The sequence below is a fragment of the Artemia franciscana genome, chromosome 12 (genome assembly GCF_032884065.1).
Source record: "Artemia franciscana chromosome 12, ASM3288406v1, whole genome shotgun sequence".
NCBI lineage: Eukaryota > Metazoa > Arthropoda > Branchiopoda > Anostraca > Artemiidae > Artemia > Artemia franciscana.
In genome coordinates, this window is record NC_088874.1 from 14,237,656 (window position 1) to 14,258,303 (window position 20,648).

A 20,648-nucleotide genomic window follows, 5' to 3' on the forward strand; every position below is an offset into this window, starting at 1 on the left:
CAATTACTTCCAGTTTCAGTGACTTGGTCTTCCTAACATTAATTTTCAAACATTAATTTTTTAATTGGCATAAATTTAGTTAATTTTATTTGTAGGTCTTGTTGTTTTTTAATCCTTATAGTAGTCAATATAAGGACCCTTATTTTATTTTATTTTATTTTATTTAGTTCCCTCAAAAAATGAGGAGTACGCTATAATATAATATAAAGAAAAGACAAATGATAACACCAATCAAAACCTATCAAATATTGATCAAACACTTAAAAAGAGAAGAAAAAAAGATGCAAAAACACTTGCTAAATAGTTTACCCTATAAACCATCAAGAGCCAGAACTGTTACTATAAAACGGAATAAATTGTGGCCTAAAAGGTTAATTTTAGCCTTATCTTCAAATGTTTTATATTTTTTCTTTATACAGACTACAGGATCCTTCACTTTAAGCTTTAAAACAATCTCAGTGTCACTAAAAGAAAGGGGGAAACCAAGTAAAAATTTACAAAATTTAAAATAAGAAACTTTAATGGGCGAAAGATCAGAAGGTCTGAAATTACGGAAGAGGAGGGACGGGAACAATACCTGAGGCAGAACAACAGCGCTATACATACGACCAAGGACGTTCCGACGGTAAAGACCCCGAAAACGAATTAAAAGACCAAATGCCTTGCGTAGTTTCATCTGAACATGCTGAACCAGGACTAATCTCTTTTCGAAGCAGCATAAGGTAATCCCAAATAAGTGACTATTGGCGACGACTGAAAAGTAACACCATTGCCGCAATCGAGAGTCGCCCTGACATTATCCTCTAAACAATTGACATTTTTCAAAACTGATAGAAAGGCCCAAACCTTTTAAACAATTAATTAAAATATTAAAATTAGAAACAACACTAGACTTTGACCGACTTAGAAGGATAATATCGTCAGCATATGCAATGTAAGACAGATTTCGAGATAATGAAACGAAAGAGCAGGAAAGAGAATTAAGGGCAGTAGCTAAACATGAATTGAATATATAAGGAGAAATAATTCCTCCTTGTCTAATTCCTCTACCCACTTTAATTAATTTGGACTGAGATGAACCCGAACTCAGACAAATATGAATCTTAAATCCAGAATACCAAGAGCGAAGGACTCGAATGACAGCTAGGGACAATCCAGCATGGATTAAAGCGAGCAGTGCAGATGCATGAGAAATGTTATCAAAGGCCCCTTTGATATCAATCAAGAGGGCGTATAGCGGTTGACCAGAGATTCTCGCTTCTTCAATAACTTTGAATTTTCACCCCTACTTTTTCACCCCTTTTCGGGGTGAAATAACTTTTCACCCCTACTCATGTTAATTTTTGCTTGTTTTGAGTTTGACTTGGCTATATAATTTCTGTTCGCTTTGAGTTCACAACAAATGGCAGTCTCAAAATTTCTATCAGATGCATTTCGGAAAAACCCTAGGTGTGAGGAGGGGGGTTATCCACTCTCCGATCACTCTGAATCTTAAAAAACGTACTAGAACTTCTTATTGCCAATACAATGAGCCCCCTCCGAAGTTTATACGATCACCCTTTCTATACATACCTTATATGCGTCCAGAGCATAATTTACAACCCTTACTCTGAGGACTGTGTGGGGGGGGGGGCTGTGTTGTTATCCTCAAAGACAGACTTTTCAGACCTTTAAACTACGTTGAACAAAATCGCTCTTTCCCCAAAACATGTACCCCCGGGGCATAATTTATGTTGAACAAAATGGCTATTTCAACATTTTGATTGGATGTGTTTGGGAAAAGGATGGGCGCGGGAGGGGGGTTAATTTCCCTCCAATCACTTTCGACTATTAAAGGGGCACTATCCCTTTGAATTTCCTATTGAATGAGCCTATTTCGAAGTTTCTACGACAACAAATGACCATCTCAAAATTTCTATCAGATGCATTTTGGGAAAATATGGATTGGGGGTGTATCCACCCTCCCACCACTCTGGATCTAAAAAGGGCACTAAAACTTTTGATTAGCAGCCCAACAAGCCCCCTCCGAAGTTTATACCATCATTCCTTCTATATATAAACTTTATATGCCCCCTGGGCGTAACTTACAGCCCTTTGCCCTGAGGGCTGTAAGGGGAGTTTCATCCTCAAACCCATAATTTAAGGACCTTTCAACTACGTTTAACAAAAGGGATGTCTCAAAATTTTGATTGGATGTGCTTGGAGAAATAGTAGGCGTAGGAGGGGGGTTAGTTACCGTTCAATCACATTTGACTATTAAAAAGGACAGCCCTTTCAATTTGCAATCGAATAAGCCCTTTTAGAAGTTTCTACGACCACTACTTTGGTTCGAAGTGCCCTGGCCTAAACAAAAAAAAAATAATACATTTTGCCCACATCGCTCTTTACTTAGGCAGCGCTATTGCGCTGCCTAGGAAATACTGTCTTGGTCATACCTAGATTATTATACGTAAAAAACTGCAGCAGCTATCAACCATTACTTTTTCTATTTCTACAACGAATTTACCTAGGATAACATTCCGTCTACCCCTATTTCTACCGACCTGGGCACTAGAATCTTCTATTAAAATTACCATATTTCGACCAGGACCCCTGCCTATTTGTTGCTGTAACATTGTGCATAATACCCCTATTCCTACTACTACTACTGCTACGCCTACTACCTCTCCTGAGGCTAAGGGTCCTAAGATGAAACTTTTAATGAACTTATTGGGGATTTTTAAACAAAAATAGAACAAACAGTTTAAGTCACTCGGTGCATACTGCTACTGCTATTCCTGCTACTACTACTATAACTACTACTACTGCTGCTACTACTACTAATATTACTGAGACTAAGGGTATTAAGATGAAGCGTTCAGTGAATCTGTTGGGATTGATTGAACTAAAACAAAACACGCAATGGACATGCAGATTGTCAAAAGTGTGCATTAGCAATATCATAGGAATGGCCTAGGGTATTGAGCTGAAACTTTCATGGTGTGTTAAAGGGGTTATTGAAGAAACTAAAAGGCAATATGTGTATGATACTACTAGTGTTATTAATGCCACTGATGCCACTACACAAAAAAACTTTTAAATTTAAAAATGCGATATCTGATAATACGCGGGGTAGATTTTTTGCGGGGAAGAATGGGGAGAATTATCCACTGGGATAATTTTACAAGTAATTCTAATTTAAAAATACAATCGTTGCTAATGCGAGTTTGAGGGGAATTTTCTGCAGGGGGACATTTTGTGGGGGAAAATTATCTGGGGGAATTTTTTGCAGGGGTAGTCCGCGTTTCATGGAATTAAAGTTGCAAATGTTCCAAAATTTAAAGGACGATGGTTTACGATATGGGGTTCTACGGAACAACAAAATATTAACCTTACTTTCAAACCTTCCCACATCTTGAACCTTAATGAATTATGCTCCATAATGTATCTTTCAGATATATATAGTGGCTTATAGCCAATGAATGTGATTCTTGTGGGTTGGGAATGTTTAAAATTTATTTCTCCACACTGATCAACAGGCATTAAATTAATTGCTCTATTCAGAATTTTGTTTTGCGCACAATTTTTTTTTAATTATGGATTTTATTTTTTTGTGAAATACTGAAAAAATAAATCATACATGGGTACCAGAGAGACAAGTACGGTGACTGTGGCTTTCAAAGTTGGATGAAGTCTATCTATGAAATATCTATGAAATATCGCTCAGTTTCGATTTTTTAAAAAGACTTGTCGTATGAGATACATCAATTGGCAGAATGAGTTTATTCTTTAAAATTGAAAAAAAATCACTACCGGTTACTGCTACTATTTCTAAAAAACAAAGTTTTTCATAGAAACAACTATTTTGGACTCCAAAAAAATACAGGTATATGAAATCTTTGGCTTTCCCTCATTCTTGCACTCTGGTTTTTCACCCTATCACTTCTTGAATCCTAAGACCTGATGCTGCTGATTTGTACAAAAAATGTACAAATAGAAACCCAAATTTACAAGATATTACTTACCCGAGACAAGTATTTTCGAGTAAAACTTGTTACAACGATATTGGCGATTTTCTTCCATTCAAATTTACAATTTAAAAGATTATATTAGTTTAGCAGCTATTATTTTAGTTTTGCATTCTGTAATGCATTGGAAATAATTCTCTATTCAATATTGTGAATTATTATTTTCAGGCTGTTGAGCTGCTTAGCCATGCTCCAGAATTTAGTATCAACTTCAACAAGTTCATTCCTGCTTATCATCATCACTTTGGAAGACAGTGTAAAGTGGCTGATCATGGTTTCCTTAAGCTTATTGATCTGTTTGAAGCAATCCCTGAAGCAATTAAGGTAGACCTATTAAAAACAATACCCTAGTAGGATCATTGGTCATGATTGTAAATATTGCACAGGACTATTTGCCAAGATAACAAAAAATGACTTAAAAATCGTTATAAAGTCACTCTAACAAATTAAAATCACTAAAGACAAACCTACAATGAATGGTTTCGACAGAAAAATAATACCGATTTAAGTTTTAGAAAATTTTGCAATGAAATGGTTTAATTTTTCGCGCTTATGATTTATTTTTGGTGTATTTTTTTTTAGTCAAAACTAGGTTCATATAGGCAGCTTATAAAAGAAAAATTAAATTAAAAAACAAGTTTTTTTAACCAAAAAGTAAGAAGTGACATTAAAACTTAAAACGAATAGCAATTATTCCCCGTATGAAAGGGGCTTTCCCCTCCCCAACGCCCCGCTCGTAACGGTAAAGTTTGACTCTTTGTCACAACTCTACTTTTTAAAACAATAAAAGCTTTAGCTTAAAGAGTTGGAAGTTGAAGAGGGGACAGCCCCTTTCATGGAATAGTATCTGTTCTTTTTAAGTTTTAATGCTGCTCCTTACTTTCAGTTAAAAAAAATTGTTTTTTTTTGTTTAGTTTCTGAACAATTTTGAATTAATGTAGGTTTTGAACTTGGCTCATCGTACATGAATAATTAAAACAAAATTTACATATCAATTTATCTTTTTGTTTAAACTAATAATAACTGTGTAATAACCTAAGTTTAATTATTGCTTCAGGTGTTTAAGAACGACTCCTGAATCGCAAAGGCTATTTAATTAGAATAATAGCCTCTTTTAAAAGTTAAAAAAGGAAACTTTACCGTAAGAGCGAGCTACTGAGGAGAGGAAAGCCATCTCATACACGTAATATTTTCTGTTCATTTCAATTTTTAATGTTGCTTTTTACTTTCCGTTGAAAAAGTTTTTTTTGTTTAATTTTTGATTATTTTTAAATATTCCAGCTCCTCATCCGTGGAAAATTCCCTTCCCCCACGAGAAATTTTTCCATGGAACGATTCTCCTACGTAACTTAAATTAGTGATATTTGCGGAACTAACTTTGCAAGGCACAGTAACAAAACGGACAAAGCAGTCAAATCTTTATGAAAATGAGAGTCAAAAGTTGAGAAATTCTCAAATGACTGATATGAGTGAAAGAAAAGATCTTTAAAAGATATACGTTCGTTTTTAGTTTTTCTGTTATTTCTTACTTTCAGTTGGAAAAAACTTGTTTTTTATATTTAATAACAACCACAAGCCGCAAACATACAATATCTTTCGTTTATTATCATATAAAAATTATAGTTATGAAGCTGCTTCAGGTAAAATTAAACGCTAAGGTTGGCCGAAAAATAGCACAAACAAATTATTGCTTATATCGGCCATTATTTTACAAAATTCGAACTTTAGCGAAAAGAGTGAGGTATTGACGAGTGGGCAAACTTGTTCATATACGTGATATTAGAGGTTTAGCCCTCTCGTCAATATCTCGCTCTTTACGCTAAAGTTCAAATTTTGTTCCAGTTCATTAAGAATGACCCTTGAACCACAAAGGCCGTTTACTTACAATAAATAGCTCTTTTGAAATTGCTAAAAATCCTTTAGCGTAAACAACGAGGCACTGACGAGGGGAAGAACCCCCACATATACGTAATAATTTCTGTTCGTTTTAAGGTTTAGTGTCACTCCTTACTTTCAGTTGAAAAAAAAATAGGGCAAAGTTTATAACTTGCAGCCCTTCCCCGGGGACGCGGGGGGATTAAGTAGTCTTCAAGACTTGGTCATTAGATATTTCGACTATGCTTCGTTACCACAAACTGTTTGATTAGGCCGTAGAAACTTAGAAGGGAGTTCATTCGTTCAGATATTAGAATTTCTTAGTTCCAAAATGTGTACAAAGATCAAAAATATGCTCTCTAGTTGGGTGTAATTTGTGTGGCATCAGAGGTAAATACCCTAAATTACAGAATTAGTCCAATTTTCACAGATACACTTCAACCGAATATGGTAGACATTTTACGAGCAAGAACAGTTCAGTGAATTCAGCGCAAGAACGAGTTTTGTCCAAATTTGTTGCAAAAAAAGCGAAGCTTTGACCTGGTGAAAAGCCCAACCAAGCCCAGACTGTGAAATTGTGATCCAAAGTAACAAAAACACTCTGATTTCTGAATCAGTGCAAAATTAATGGAAGACCTGCAGCAGTGCAAAAACTAGCTAAACTCTAATTTGGGCTTAAGCCCACCACGCCCTCAAACCATCGCAACGTTGTTTTTGCATAAGGCCAGTCAAGCTACAACTTGTTTGATCCAAATTTTACAAGTGTTTTCCATCTGTATAATTGGAAGACTAAAGTAGGCTCACGACCTCTCTTCTTTCACTTTTTGCACCAGTAAGATGTCAGTACTATAACACATTGTTTTAGCCAAAGTTATATAAGTATTTTCTACCTATACTATTGGGGGTACAATGAATACATGGCCACTAGAAACTTACCTCCACTTTTCCCAGTACTGACAGTTTAGAAAAGGAAAGCAGTTTTTTCCTTCCGATCGGTTTGAAGTTTATGAATTAAATAGATCGGGCCAGTGAGACACAAGAAAAATAATTTTCAGAAGTTTACGCTTCTATTTACCTTTGTAAAAATATTTATTAAATCTACTTGAAACTTGGGGCTAGATCCTGGGGGCCAAAGGATAAAGATAACAATTTTTTTAAGTTGGACGCCAATTTTGAACCCAATATGTTCGTATGTAGCCAGATCTCTTTGAAATTAACTGGGCAAATAGCTACAGCCCAAACAATTTATTCATTTATTTTCAAATTGATAATTTTTTCGTTTAGACCCTGGTGTGCTTCGAATTTTCAAATTACGGATATTACGCAAACTAGGAACCTTTGAAGCTTGCTAGAACATTGGTTATTGGGGATAACGTTCCAAAATTTATCGGAGAAATTCCTCTTGAAAATATGTAATAGCTTAAAAAAAATATGTAATACGTAAGTGCTTAAAGAATTTCAAACAAGTTTCATCAGTTTCGATTCTTTTTTTTACCACTTCCCAGAAAACACCAACCAAGCTATCTGTCTTAGGAAATTCCAGGAAAATCGATCATATCCCCAAAAAAATTATCACAAGAAAATCAATTGAAACTTTGAGTATGCCTTTTTCTGTAGACTTTAGCTAAGTCCTAATTCGTATCTAACATACCATAGTCTATTACCCTCTGACACGGCGACTTCGCCCTCTTGCATCTTAGCCCAGATCTCTCCCTCGATGAGCCATGGTGTCTGTCTGATAGAAACGTGTTATAATTCAGGGTATAAAAAGGAAGTTGGCACCTCATCCCCCTACCAAGTGCCAATACGACAATTTCTTGATTGATCCCTTTGCATCAATCATGTTTTTGCCTAGCCACATTTTACTGAACATCAGGCTAAGAACTTAATCATATAACAAAATGATAACATATTATGCATTCAGCTTGACAAATTTTGCAGTTGGCATGCGTAGAATATTTTATTCAAAGAAAATATCCTAAAAATAAAATTTATTTCATGATAAGACATAAGCCTATTTTCATATTAAGGCGTGCCACTCTATACTATTTAAGTACATTAAACATAAAGCCATTGAAAAAAAATGTTTCAAAAATTTGAAATAAAAATTATATCATCTGGAAATGGGACCCAAAAAGGGGCTAAATATTTTTTTAATCGTCTTGGAACTTATATCCCTGATATCTTGAGCCACAAAGGTCTCAAAGGCTGTAAAAAGTTAAAGAAAAACACTCTTTCAGAAATTGAGCCAAAAAAGTCCAATGTTTTTGTTAATAAAGGCAACCTCTTCCCTTGAATTGAACCCTAAAAGAGGGTAACATATTTTTATCGGTTTGAGAATTATACCTGTAAATGTTCAGATCCCAAAGGACAAATTGTGAATGAAAATTAGGTAGGGAGCATGGGCTACTAAAAGCCGATGTTTTCTTTTCAGCCTTAACTTTAGGGATCATTCTTTGGGCTAGAGAAGCTTCAAATTTTGTTCGAAGAGATAAGGGTGCTGGGGACTGACAGAGGGCAAGAATACTTCTTATGTTTTGTCAGACCAAATCTTAAATCCTAGAAACCCTTGACCATAAAAACACTAATGTAAAAAAAAGAATCCGTGTTGAGGTCGATGGTCCTCGTAAAAACGGGCTGAAAAGGCCAAAACCTTTCAGATTGGTCAGAGTGGATCAATTGTTCCTGATTTTTTCAGATTGGCTGGAAACTTATTTTCTTAGGTTCTTGGGCCAATAATACCACACAAGAAAAAATTGAAAATGGTATACTGGTTTGCCCAAAAATAAGGCCCAGGAAAGATTTAAATGCTTTTTTTCCTGAAAAGCTGGAACTTTTCATCCAGAAATTCCAGGACAACCAAGGCCCCTATCAACCAAAAAATTTTAGACCTTTGGCATGTGACGCCCAAAAACAGGTGCAAGAAGAATTCTTTTCTCTGGTTCTTGGGCCAAGAGGATCCCAACAAACAAAAAAAAATTTATTTGAAACATATTGACATATAAAAGAAAAATCCCTTAAAGTTCTAGAAATTTTTGGTTTATCTGTGGAAATAATGTAACAAAAGTATTTCTAGAGTATGTTTTGTTTTCAGTAGTGACAATAAAACAGTCTAGCCTTTAAAATGTTTTTGGGGCGTTAGTCCTACTCTTATTTACGGTTATCTATGTTCATTTCACGATTAATTATAATAGTTATTTTGATTTGGCTTTTATTTAGGTTTTATCTATTTGCCCATGTTAATTTCTGTACGTTTGAAGTTCGACTTATTACACTTATCTGCGCATTTTAGGTTTTAAGATTCTTTTTCACTCTTCTCTAAAAACCTTTTTGAATATCATGTTTTTAATTGATAACTGTAAAGGTCTCTAAGTTCTTGCTAGTGACAGCTAAAATCTGGTGGTAGACCACTAACTCAGTTACTCATTCTATACAACTTTGCTTTCCAATACTAGTAATAGTCTATGTCGTCAGGTTCTCCTAAGGAAGCTTATTATTTGACTCCTTATATATCTGAAAATCAATACTGAACAACCACAAAACCAAAATTGGATGTAGCAGAAAAAAAATATTTATCGGGCTTTCTGCACGCAAATCAAGCATTATTCTTTTCTTATGACTTCTAAATAAGTGATCCGCCCCTACAAAACGTAACAAGAACTATTATAACAATCACACTTTATGATTCCAGATTGTTGATGATCATGATGGAGAAAAGTGGCTTCATTTAACTTCGAAAGAGCAACTGAGAATTTTCGGTAATCAGGTAGTGGCTCTTATAAAGATGACAAAAATGCATGCCTTATATCTATCAGAGCTACCAGAGTTATACTGCCAAGTATATGGGTTTAGTCTCCGTCCTGAGTCGTACGACGTTACCTCCGTTGAAGAAGTTTGTGACCTTATTTCAAATATTGTCAAGGTTAGGATCAATAAGCTTTTAATTTATATTTTTGCGGGGTCAAAAAAATAATCTAACTTAAAATTTGAGTCACGCCCGGACAGCCACACTCTATCTAATTTTATCCCCTGAATATGGTTTTGTGAATTGTATTACTATGATTTGAGGGTTTGATATCGAAGTTGATCAAGTCAATAAACGTGAATTTCGGGGTATAAACTGTAAAATTACGTACCATATTCAATCGATTACTTCAAAGTTTAATCGTATAAGACAAGTAAACAGTTACAAGACCGACTTTTACCAGTAACTTCTTTAGACCGAGGAATTAGTTCTATAACAAAAAATAAAAGGATATTTCATATCTTGAGAAAGACGGTTGCAAACCTCTGGGGAATCAAATAAAATGTCAAAAACAACATCGACCGAACATTTTAGTGTACGGTAAGGATATAGAATGCGGGTAAATGCCATATAAACCTTTAAAGGTTCTTTTTAACTATCCCTCTATTTTTCAGCTTCCTCTTTTAAGGATGGAAGTGTTCTCTTGGATGATATTTTTGTTCTTTTTCTTTTGTGTGTGTCTATTTATTTTCGTTTTATTTTTAGCCGGTCGGATTTGTCTGGCTTTTAGATGACTGAACTTATTTATCATTATTTTCTGTTCTTCTTCCCCCCCCCCTAAGTGTTTATAACAATGATATATTAAAAGCCGCACAGATTAAATATTCATCTGTGTTTTAGTGTCAAATCACTGCTCATGTAGTTTTTAGAATCGTAACAGATCCCCCTCCATCGAATAAAAGACGATTAATACCACAGATTCGTATGTTCTTTCTTTAAATAGAATATTTTGATGTCAAAAACTGAGAATTAAGTAAATAGCTTTTTTCCTCGGCATGAATAAACTCCTTGCCACTCCACATTGAAGCTAATGTAAACGCATACATCTAAATGCAATCCTAGATATTTCCTTTGCTTCTTGATTGTTAAAATACAATCAAACAAGCATTTTTTTAGTTTTCTCTGTTGTTCTGTAATTTCTTTTTTGTCAGAAGCTAAACGACTAATAAGGGTTTCTTTCAGTGGGTCTTGTTAGAAATAATTTTTGTCATTCAAACATACAGCTTAAGATCAAATAAGCGAAATCTTAATATGTGCACTGGTTAGACATGAAAACTTAAATTAAAGTTCTAGAAATGTTTTTTTCTAAAACTGTTAATGACTATTGTTAGAAGCTTTTATTTGTCCTAATTATTAAGGTTGATTTTTGTAAGTTTAATCAGTTCTATAATCCCAGGTTGTTTGTACGCCTGCCGGGAAGGCTCTGACCATGATAGATAAAAGCCATTTAGGAAACATGAAATTGGCAGTCCGAAAAATTTTGAGCAATAAAGATGATAGCAGCATGAGCTTCGATGATTTGGTAGATGAACTAAAGCAAGTGTCAGGTGAAACTGTGTCTCTAAAGACCCTTACTGAAGGGATGGATGGTTTGCTAGAGGTAATAAGTTCGATTGATAGTTTACATAATATTTAAAATAAAAAGAAATTTGGGTAAGTAGCCAAATATGAAAATTTAAAACATATTACCAAGTAGTTTAGCTGTCATTCTCTAATGATCGTTAGAATAAATATGTAATTTAACTGATGAATCTCAATTGTTCTTACTCTGAAAACAAATATAGATCAACTTGATCAAAAAAGACATTATACAGCGTATTGATTCAACTATTCTTCCATTAAATAAATATTAAACAATAATATGTTTCTTTGACATAGGGTTGAAACCCAAGATTCTGGGTTTCAATCCTGAGCCATGTATTCCAAAATTGTAAATGTCTTTCTAAAATAACTCCTAGGTGTTGCGGATCTTTTGACGCTAGATGAATATGCAATGCACAGTGTTTGCCAACTGCCAACTGATTGATGCAAGTTGTTTTTAAGTGCAAAATTTGAGTTTTTGACCTTACAGGATGGGAAGACACCATTATGTCATGTTTGCAGAGACGGGAAAGTTCAGCGTATCAAATCAGACAAAATATTAGATCCATTGTACATCCATTGTATAAGAGGAGCTGCAAGAGTAGCGGGTTAGCGGGTGGCCATAGTCGCTTTCATCTTTATGTACACACCCAGTCAAACAAGATATAGCAGTAGAGCAGTATGCAATCATCAATATTAGATAAAGCCTCACTATTATGGATGTAACTGTAATTAAGGTTCTTTTGCACGATTCGATAATTATTTGGGAGGGAATAAAAGACTGGATCAGTATATCTGGACTGGTTAAGCACATCACAGTTGAAATCAAACAGTTCGTGGTAACGTACTGTAGTAAGGAGCAACCCGGCTCAATTGGTTTAGTAACCAAAACTCTAAAAAATGGAATTTTGATACCAATAGCTACATCAGAAGAATAACATTTTAATGCTGATTCTAAATATATAAGTTTCATCAAGTTTAGTCTTACCCATCAAAAGTTACGAGCCTGAGAAAATTTGCCTTATTTTAGAAAACTGGGGGAAACGCCCCCTAAAAGTTATAGAATCTTAACGAAAATCACACCATCAGATTCTACGTATCAGACAACCCTATTGTAGAAGTTGCATTCTCCTCCCTACAAAAATGTGGAATATTGTATTTTTTGCCAGAAGGCAGATCACGGATGCGTGTTTATTTGTTTGTTAGTTTTTTTTGTTTTTTGTTGGTTTTTTTTTCCAGAGGTGATCGTATCGACCCGGTGGTCCTAGAATGTTACGAGGGGGCTCATTCTAATGGATATGAAAATTTCTAGTGCCCTTTTTAAGTGACCAAAAAAATTGGAGGGCACTTAGGCCCCCTCCCACACTAATTATTTTCCCAAAGTCAACGGATTAAAATTCTGAGATAGCCATTTTATTCAGCGTAGTAAAAAAAACCTTAGAACTATGTCTTTGGGGACCACTTACTCTCCCACAGTCCCCTAGGGAGGGGCTACAAGTTACAAACTTTGACCAATGCTTACATAAAGAAATGGTTATTGGGAAGTGTACAGACGTTTTCAGGGGGATTTTTTGGTTGGGGGCGGGGTTGAGAAGAGGGGGATATGTTGGTGGAACTTTCCATCGAGGAACTTGTCATGGGGGAAGAAAATTTCTATGAAGGGACCGCAGGATTTTCTAGCATTATAAAAAAAAACAATGAAAAAATAAATATGAAAAAGTTTTTTCAACTGGATGTAAGGAGCAGCATTAAAACTTAAAACGAACAGAAATTATTACACATATGAGGGGCTCACCTCTTCCAAATACTTCGCTCTTTACGCTAAAGTATTTTTAGTAGTTTCAACTATTTATTCTACGGCTTTTGTGATTCAGGGGTCATTCTTAATGAATTGAGTGTAAAGAACGAGGTACTGAAGAGGGGGTGACCCCCCTCATAATAATAAAAACATGAGAATACAAAAGTTCGTTACGTAAGCTAATTTATAAGTTACGTATATCTTTTACTAATAATAACATTCGTAAACAATTAAAAGTTCTAGTTGCCTTTTTAAGTAACCAAAAAATAGGAGGGCAACTAGGCTTCCTCTCCCACTTCTTTTTTTCTCAGAATCATTCGATCAAGACTATGAGAAAGCCATTTAGCCAAAACAAAAAAAAATATGCAAATTTCGTTTTAATTATTCCTCTGCGGAAAGCCAAAATCAAAACATGTATTGATTCAAAAACGTTCAGAATTTAAATTTAAAAAAAAAACAAGTTTTTTTAACTGAAAGTAAGGAGCGACATTAAAATTTAAAACGAACAGAAATTACTTCGTATATGAAAGGGGCTGCTTCCTCATCAACCTCCCGTTCTTTACGCTAAAATTTTTACTGTTTTAAAAAGTATAGCTGAGAGAAAGAGTCTGCAATCCAATGCAAGAGTTCTGCAATGAGCATCAGGCCAAGCAATTGATTCAATTTATAAACTTAGACATTTGCTAGACTAATAAAAAAAAGTTAACTTAATGTTAGTTGAGCAACAAGTTGACTGAAATTGCAAAGGGGAATAAAAGTCCAAAGCCTACAAGGGCCTCCCATCTGCCTCGAATGCTATGCAAGTGAACTTGTAATTACAAACTAAGACAGTTGGGCTGACAAAAAATTCATTGGGTCCAACCCGCAGAGCATTTGAGAGTCTGATTCCATCTGTAAAAGTCACTTTTGCAGCCATCGAATTTCCTATGCGTTTCGTATCAGTTACACCGTCGCAGCCCCTAAACATGTCAAGATCAAAGCTCTCCTGTATATTTTCCAGTATACCGTGATATTTTTGCTCTCTTAACTTGACGTGGCACTTCTTTAGACCGCCAGGGATTGCGTCACAAAAATCTTTCGCAGCCGTTTTGTCAATGCAAACTAGCAGCTTATAGCCAGTGGGCTTGAAACTCTGCACAGCTTTGCGCCTGCAAACTTGGTCAATTGCTTGCTTGCGTTTAGCGAAGTCATTCAAGAGAGACGAAAAATTTGAAATAACAACTGTGATAGGATTTTGTTAAGGATGGGGACCATGTTTCGGTAGAGATGGAAAATTCAGATCATAGGATGTAACTTTTGCACATGTAGTCTTTAGTGTAGTTTCCATTAAAGTTAGTTTAGAGCCAAATTTCGAGTAAGCTGCTGCAGAAATTACGGGTGTTTCCATCAGAGCACCAAAAGTGGGAGGTCCACTTGTTCATTTTTGCAAAAATTCAAGCAAATCATTTATATGCCTAAGTGAGGCCAGCTCACCTTTTCACCCCCTTGACGTTTGGTTAAGATAGACTAAAGATCAGAGTTACTTCCTTGCGCTCTTTGTAACATTCTCATAAAAAAACGACATGAATAGCAATAGAATAATTATCAATTCCTGGCCGGAGATTCACTTGTAAAAAGTTTAGCACGGGTGAATAAACATAACTAGCAGACTGGATTATGGAATCTGATTCGTTGAATTTTCTTCCACATTTCGTAAGCAAATCCAAACTCATAATCTCAAATCGGACCAGTAACACGCAAATAATCCTTACCATAGAAGCAAGCGATAATATTATTGTCCGAATTGTATTCACTGCACGGGAGCTAAATGGACCACCATAATAATCGCTGGCTTTATAAATTCCACTGCAGATAGAATCTATGGGAAGTGCATATACTCAATCGCCCATCCCCAGGAGTTTAAGGATTTAAAAATCTAGCCGGTGCTGTGGCACTTGATATCTACTATCGCTCCCTTCTGCACAGTATATCTCCGACGATACAAGAAAAACGGCTTGGCAGACCTAAGTTGAATAATAATGAATTATTCAAAATATAAATAAACGTCCTAAAACTATGTCAGTAGACCACAAAACTTTTAATCTATATCAAAAAGCGAGATCTCTAAAGGATCTCTTAATTAACTCTGGTCACCGAATTAATTCAAGAACATACCGAATTTTAAAATTTAATAAATCCAATCTAGATAGATGTTTTCTTCCTTGAACTCCGAGTCAATACTGTCAACAAGTAAAATGACATCATTTTTATGCAATCCTAAAAAGGGCTTATGCCAGTTTTGCCTCTCACCCGGACTATCTGTTTTGGCTTTTTCTACAATAAGCCGTGACTTGATGCCCGCAACTACTTGATTTTAATCAGAATTGATTTTTACTACTTGATTTTAATGAATTAAATGACCACCCCAGATTTTCCAGGGGACCCAAGCTTCCACCACAAAGAGCCCTTTGCCGCCCATAATATTCCATTATGTCCAACATAATCCATTCTGTCCAATTGATTTGAAATTACTGCAACCCTATTAACCAAAGAACGTAATTACTTGACGACCCTTGGGGTAATTTCGCTTTTTGCTATTAATTATTGTAAACTTTGAAAGTAGGTAAGATACATAATAAAATTCTCGAGTTCTGTCAAATGCCCATTTCTTAGATGATTACGCGACACGAAGTGAGTCGCGGGGGGGGGCAAAATGGAGTTCATGCCCACCCCAAGATTTGGTCCAAATGGCGCCTCTGATTTCACTTATTGATAGATAAGTCTATCATCATCCATTCATCCATAAAGCCAAACCTATGTAAAAGTTCCCCTCCCTGACTCTAGTTTCGTCAGTTTTCAGCTCTACTGAAGAATGCTAAATCTTCTGGCCTCTTATCTCGAATATCCGAAACTGTCTTATAAACAGGTATTACCTATTTCCTACACGCATGAGGGAAAAGTGTTGACATACTTATATATGGAGAAACTAGCGTTTTATTGACGACTCGACCATACAAAGACTAATTACGAACTGAATTTGGAATCAATGAAACAGTACAAGGTATGAAAAACAGATTATAAAGGATAATGTTCTTACTGGCAACGTTAAAAAAAAGTGACCCCCCAAAGTGGTTTAATCTATTCCACTAATGTTGTCACCGGTATTTCGCTGAAGACACCTAGAACAACCAATCTGTTTCCATGTTTAAAAGGTGGACTTCACAGTCGCAATCGGTGGTACTCATCTCCGTTTCTTGGCCCTTCAGCCTTGAAGTGCAATGGCCGTTTGATCATCACAGCTTAAATTTATGAAATTTATTGCAGGTTTCAGTTGAGCAAAATACAGCGCGCTTGGCACCTATTGAGCTATTTCGTCATAACCTTGTCAAACTATTAAAAGATCGTGGTGGTCAAATGTCAATGTCTGGTTTTGACAAAGCTTATTTGAAGATGTTCAATGTACCCTGTCGTCCTGCTGTTTATGGATTTGTGTCTGTTGCTGGCCTTGTTTCATCATTGTCAGAGATAGTATTTGTCAAAGGAAGTGGACAGAAAAAAGCAATTTTTCTCAAGGAAGAAGGTTTGTGACGTAGAACCAAAAAAAATTAAATAACATGATTAATGATTGTAGTGAATTTCTTTCAAGAAAATTGCTACGGCCATCTAGGGTTCCAACTCATAGTTCTGGGTAGCATGGATAGATTTTATCAGTACATTGGTTATTTTAAAGAATCTTAAACCAATATCACAAGAAAGTTTGCTTTGACATAGTAAGTCCACAAAATGGAAAACGCCATGTTTGTTTCAAAATAGACTTGTATTATTCACCAAAACTTTTTGAACTCGATAGAGATTAAATCGGTATCATAAATACCATGCACAATTGGACTTTAATTCTATGATTATAACCCGGAATCTAATATGACAGATTAATTTGACCAACTGAGCCTAAGTACTATGCCTGATTTGTAAATAGTAGCACGTTTTTTAATGAACTCTTAAAAATTATCAAACAGTTCGTGGTAACGAACTGTAGTAAGGAGCGACCCTGCTCAATAGTAACCGAAACTCTAAAAAATGGAATTTTGATATATCAATAGCTATATCAATAGAATCGCATTTTAGTGCTGATTTTAAATATAAGTTTAATCATGTTTAATCTTACCCATCAAAAGTTACGAGCCTGCGAAAATCACACCATCAGATTCAGCGTATCAGAGAACCTTATTGTAGAAGTTTCAAGCTCCTATCTACAAAAATGCGGAATTTCGCATTTTTTGCCAGAAGACACATCACGGATGCGTATCTGTTTTTGTTTTTTTCTTGTTTTTTTGTTTTTTGTTTTTTTCCCAGGGGTGATCTTATCGACTGAGTAGTCCTAGAATGTTGCGAGAGGGCTCATTCTAACGGAAATTAAAAGTTCTAGTGCCCTTTTTAAGTAACCAAAAAAATTGGAGGGCACCTAGGCCCCCTCGCCCGCTCATTTTTTCCCCAAAGTCACCAGATCAAAATTCTGAGATAGCCACTTTATTCACCATAGTCGAAAAACCTAATAACTATGTCTTTAGGGACGACTTACTCCCCCGCAGTAAAGAGCGAGGTATCGACGAGGGTTGAACCCCCTCATATACGCAATAAAAACATACGAATATAGAAGTTCGTTACGTAAGTTAATTAGTAAGTTACGTATATTTTTTACCAATGAAAATGTTTTTAAAAAATTAAAAGTTCTAGTTGCTTTTTTAAGTAATCAAAAACTTGGAGAGCAACTAAGCCTCCTCCTTCGCTTCTTTTTTCTCAAAATCTTCCGATTAATTGCAATTAATTAATATGCAAATTTCGTTTTAATTATTCATGTGCGGAGAGCCAAGATCAAAACATGCATTAACTCAAAAACGTCCAGAAATTAAATAAAAAAACAAGTTTTTGTAACGGTAAGTAAGGAGCGACATTAAAACTTAAAACGAACAGAAATTACTCCGTATATATAAGGGGCTTTTCCTTCTCAACGCCCCGCTCTTTATGCTAAGGTTTCTTACTGTTTTAAAAAGTAGAGTAAGAGAAAGGGTCAAACTTTAGCGCAAAGAGCGAGGCATTTAGGAGGAAAAGCCCCTTTCATATACGGAGTAATTTCTGTTCGTTTTAAGTTTTAATAGCATTCAGAGCCAGTTGTTTTTAGATTGGGTCTCATCATTTTCTTACTATCATCAAAATACAATTTTTTACAATAAAATTTTTCTTTCAATGAAAAATGAAAAGGTTTATTTTTTATTCCTAGATTTGTGGGGCTAGGCACTTTTAAAAATCAGATTAGCTGGTAGTCTTTTACAATGCTTCATCTCGATGTTTTAGATGACTGTTGAATATTTTTGTAAAAGAGCTGATAGACAAATTTTTAGAGATAATACTCCCGGGAAGATCGTTTTAAACCGAAGTGCAAGGTCGAATGAAGCTGATTTTCAAGTACTCTTGTAAGAATATGGTTCTAAACCGAAGTGCAAGGTCGAATGAAGCTGATCTTCAAGTACTCTTGTAATAAGCCGGCATTATACCCTCCGGAAAATTCCCCCCAGAAAAGTCCTCCCAGGTAAATTTACCCCTGTGGAAAATTTCCCCCTGAAAATTCCCTCGGAAAGTCACTCCTTAGAAATTTTCCCAACCCCTCCAACGGAAGATTTCCCCCACTCCCAAAATTAAGCAGCCACAGAGAAAGTACAAAGCCGGTATTTCAAAATATCGATCAGATGTCCTAAGGGGTAACAAAAGGGCCAAATACTAAAAACAGTTTTTGGACAGGGGCTGGTTCACCTCCAAGCACTTTTGACATATAAAAAAGGAATAGAACTCTCAATTTCCGATCTTAGGTACCTCCTCTAAAGTTTCAACGACTTTGAGAGCGAGGTTGGGGATGAGGAAGGGGTCACCCCCTCCTATACGGTATAAATTCTTCTAATTTTTGGGGATTAATGTAATTCTTTGCTTTCGTAATAACAGCGTAGAAAAGAAATATTGCCAGAAATTAAGAGGGGTTAAGTATCAATTTCTGCACCCACCTCCTTTCTTAGAACTAATTATGTATTTGCCTGGAGGTTCTCTGAGAGTTAGGATGTTTTGACATGGAAACACGCCTTTTGAGGCATCAGCCCTCTCCTTAACAAAAATGTAATCAGAAAACCATACTGTAGAGGTCTAAAGCTATCTTCTAAAATTTTTTTTGTATTTGTTTACCAAAGAAAAATCACGAATGTGTGATCACTTTCCTGATATAAAAAACAGACTAGACTTTAAAAGTAGTTCCAATATATAGGGTTGGTTGGTTTTCCAATAGCTTGCAATTTAATAAAAAAGGGACTAGAACTCTCAATTTCTGATCAGTTTTTGACCACACTTCCCCGAAAAACCTTATATTTTAACAACGGGAACCTTGCATATCTCACAGTCCTTGCCCCGGAAGATGGAAGGGGAGTTTTCGAACCTGGAAGTATGGATATTTGACCTTTGGGATATTGTGAACAGAATTATATTATCAACATTTTCATTGAATACGTTTGGCGAAAAACAGCGTGGGTGGTGGCTTGTTGCCCTCCAATCACTTTTGACTCTTAAAAAGGGCACCAGAACTTTTAATTTGCAATCGAATGAGCACCCTTCGAAGTTTCTGTGGACATTCCTTCCATATGAATTGCCTCTGGGAAAAAAAATAAATTAGACGCTTATGACTATTTACCATAGGCAACGCTATAGCATTGCCTTTGACTTAAACAGGTTGATAGAACTTTCAGATCTTCTTATAATGAACATGCAAAATTATCCAGGGGGATATTGGGGTTAGTTTTCCACGTAGGAAGGGGAGGATTTTCCGAGGAGGGATTTTCTTTGGAGGAAATTTTCTGGGGGGAGAGCTTAGATCTGTCCTAAGCGTCTCATCATTAAGATGGTTAGCTCAAGCTGTGTGCCACCATATCTGTCTTGTCGGTTGGACAGTGTGGGGGGGGGACAATACAAAAAAATTCTAAAGACAGAGTTGAATATATGTACTTGAAGAAAACAGCCTTCGACGCTACATCAAACCTTTCACTGATAGGCTTGAAAGAGTCGTGGGGAATGATTAAACCTGCGTTATTTTTATACTTACATGACATATACATTACTGTTCTATGTTAATATATATTCATTATGCATTAAAAAAGAAACACATTGCAGATATTGCAACGATAGTGAGAACTAGAACAATCTGAATATTAATTTAATTTCAATCATTGTTTCATTCATCGAAAAAACTTTATACTCATTCATTGAATATTCATTTATTAATTCATTGAATATGTCGCTATTCATTCATTTAATATTCAATTTATGAATATGTGGAACCAGATTAAATTTTCCTAAAAATGGCAGGCTCTTTTGTTCTTAAGCATTTCCATTTGATTTTACAACTGCTTGGAATATATATTCAGGCAAAACACAGGGGTGTAAAAAAGATGAACAAAAATATCCTCTTGCTCCCATTCGACAAAAGCAATTTTTTTATCTCTAGCCGAACGCAAATCAAAAGAAAAAAAGAATATAAGAATATAGACACAAATAAAATTTGCTGGTTAGT

The 20,648-nt window shown here is 35.5% G+C and overlaps 1 protein-coding gene across 3 annotated transcripts in view; it reads left to right on the plus strand.

Annotated features, from left to right (window-relative positions):
• The window catches only part of LOC136033725 (meiosis regulator and mRNA stability factor 1-like), a 169,892-nt gene that overhangs the window by 139,343 nt on the left and 9,901 nt on the right, over window positions 1-20,648 (plus strand). For 2 of the 3 annotated variants that reach the window (XM_065714616.1, XM_065714618.1), the window contains 4 exons: window positions 4,176-4,331; window positions 9,574-9,804; window positions 11,084-11,287; window positions 16,370-16,625. In XM_065714616.1, coding sequence (XP_065570688.1) covers window positions 4,176-4,331; window positions 9,574-9,804; window positions 11,084-11,287; window positions 16,370-16,625 — 847 coding nt within the window. The remainder of the gene's footprint in view (window positions 1-4,175; window positions 4,332-9,573; window positions 9,805-11,083; window positions 11,288-16,369; window positions 16,626-20,648) is intronic. The other variant, XM_065714617.1, reaches the window with a different exon arrangement.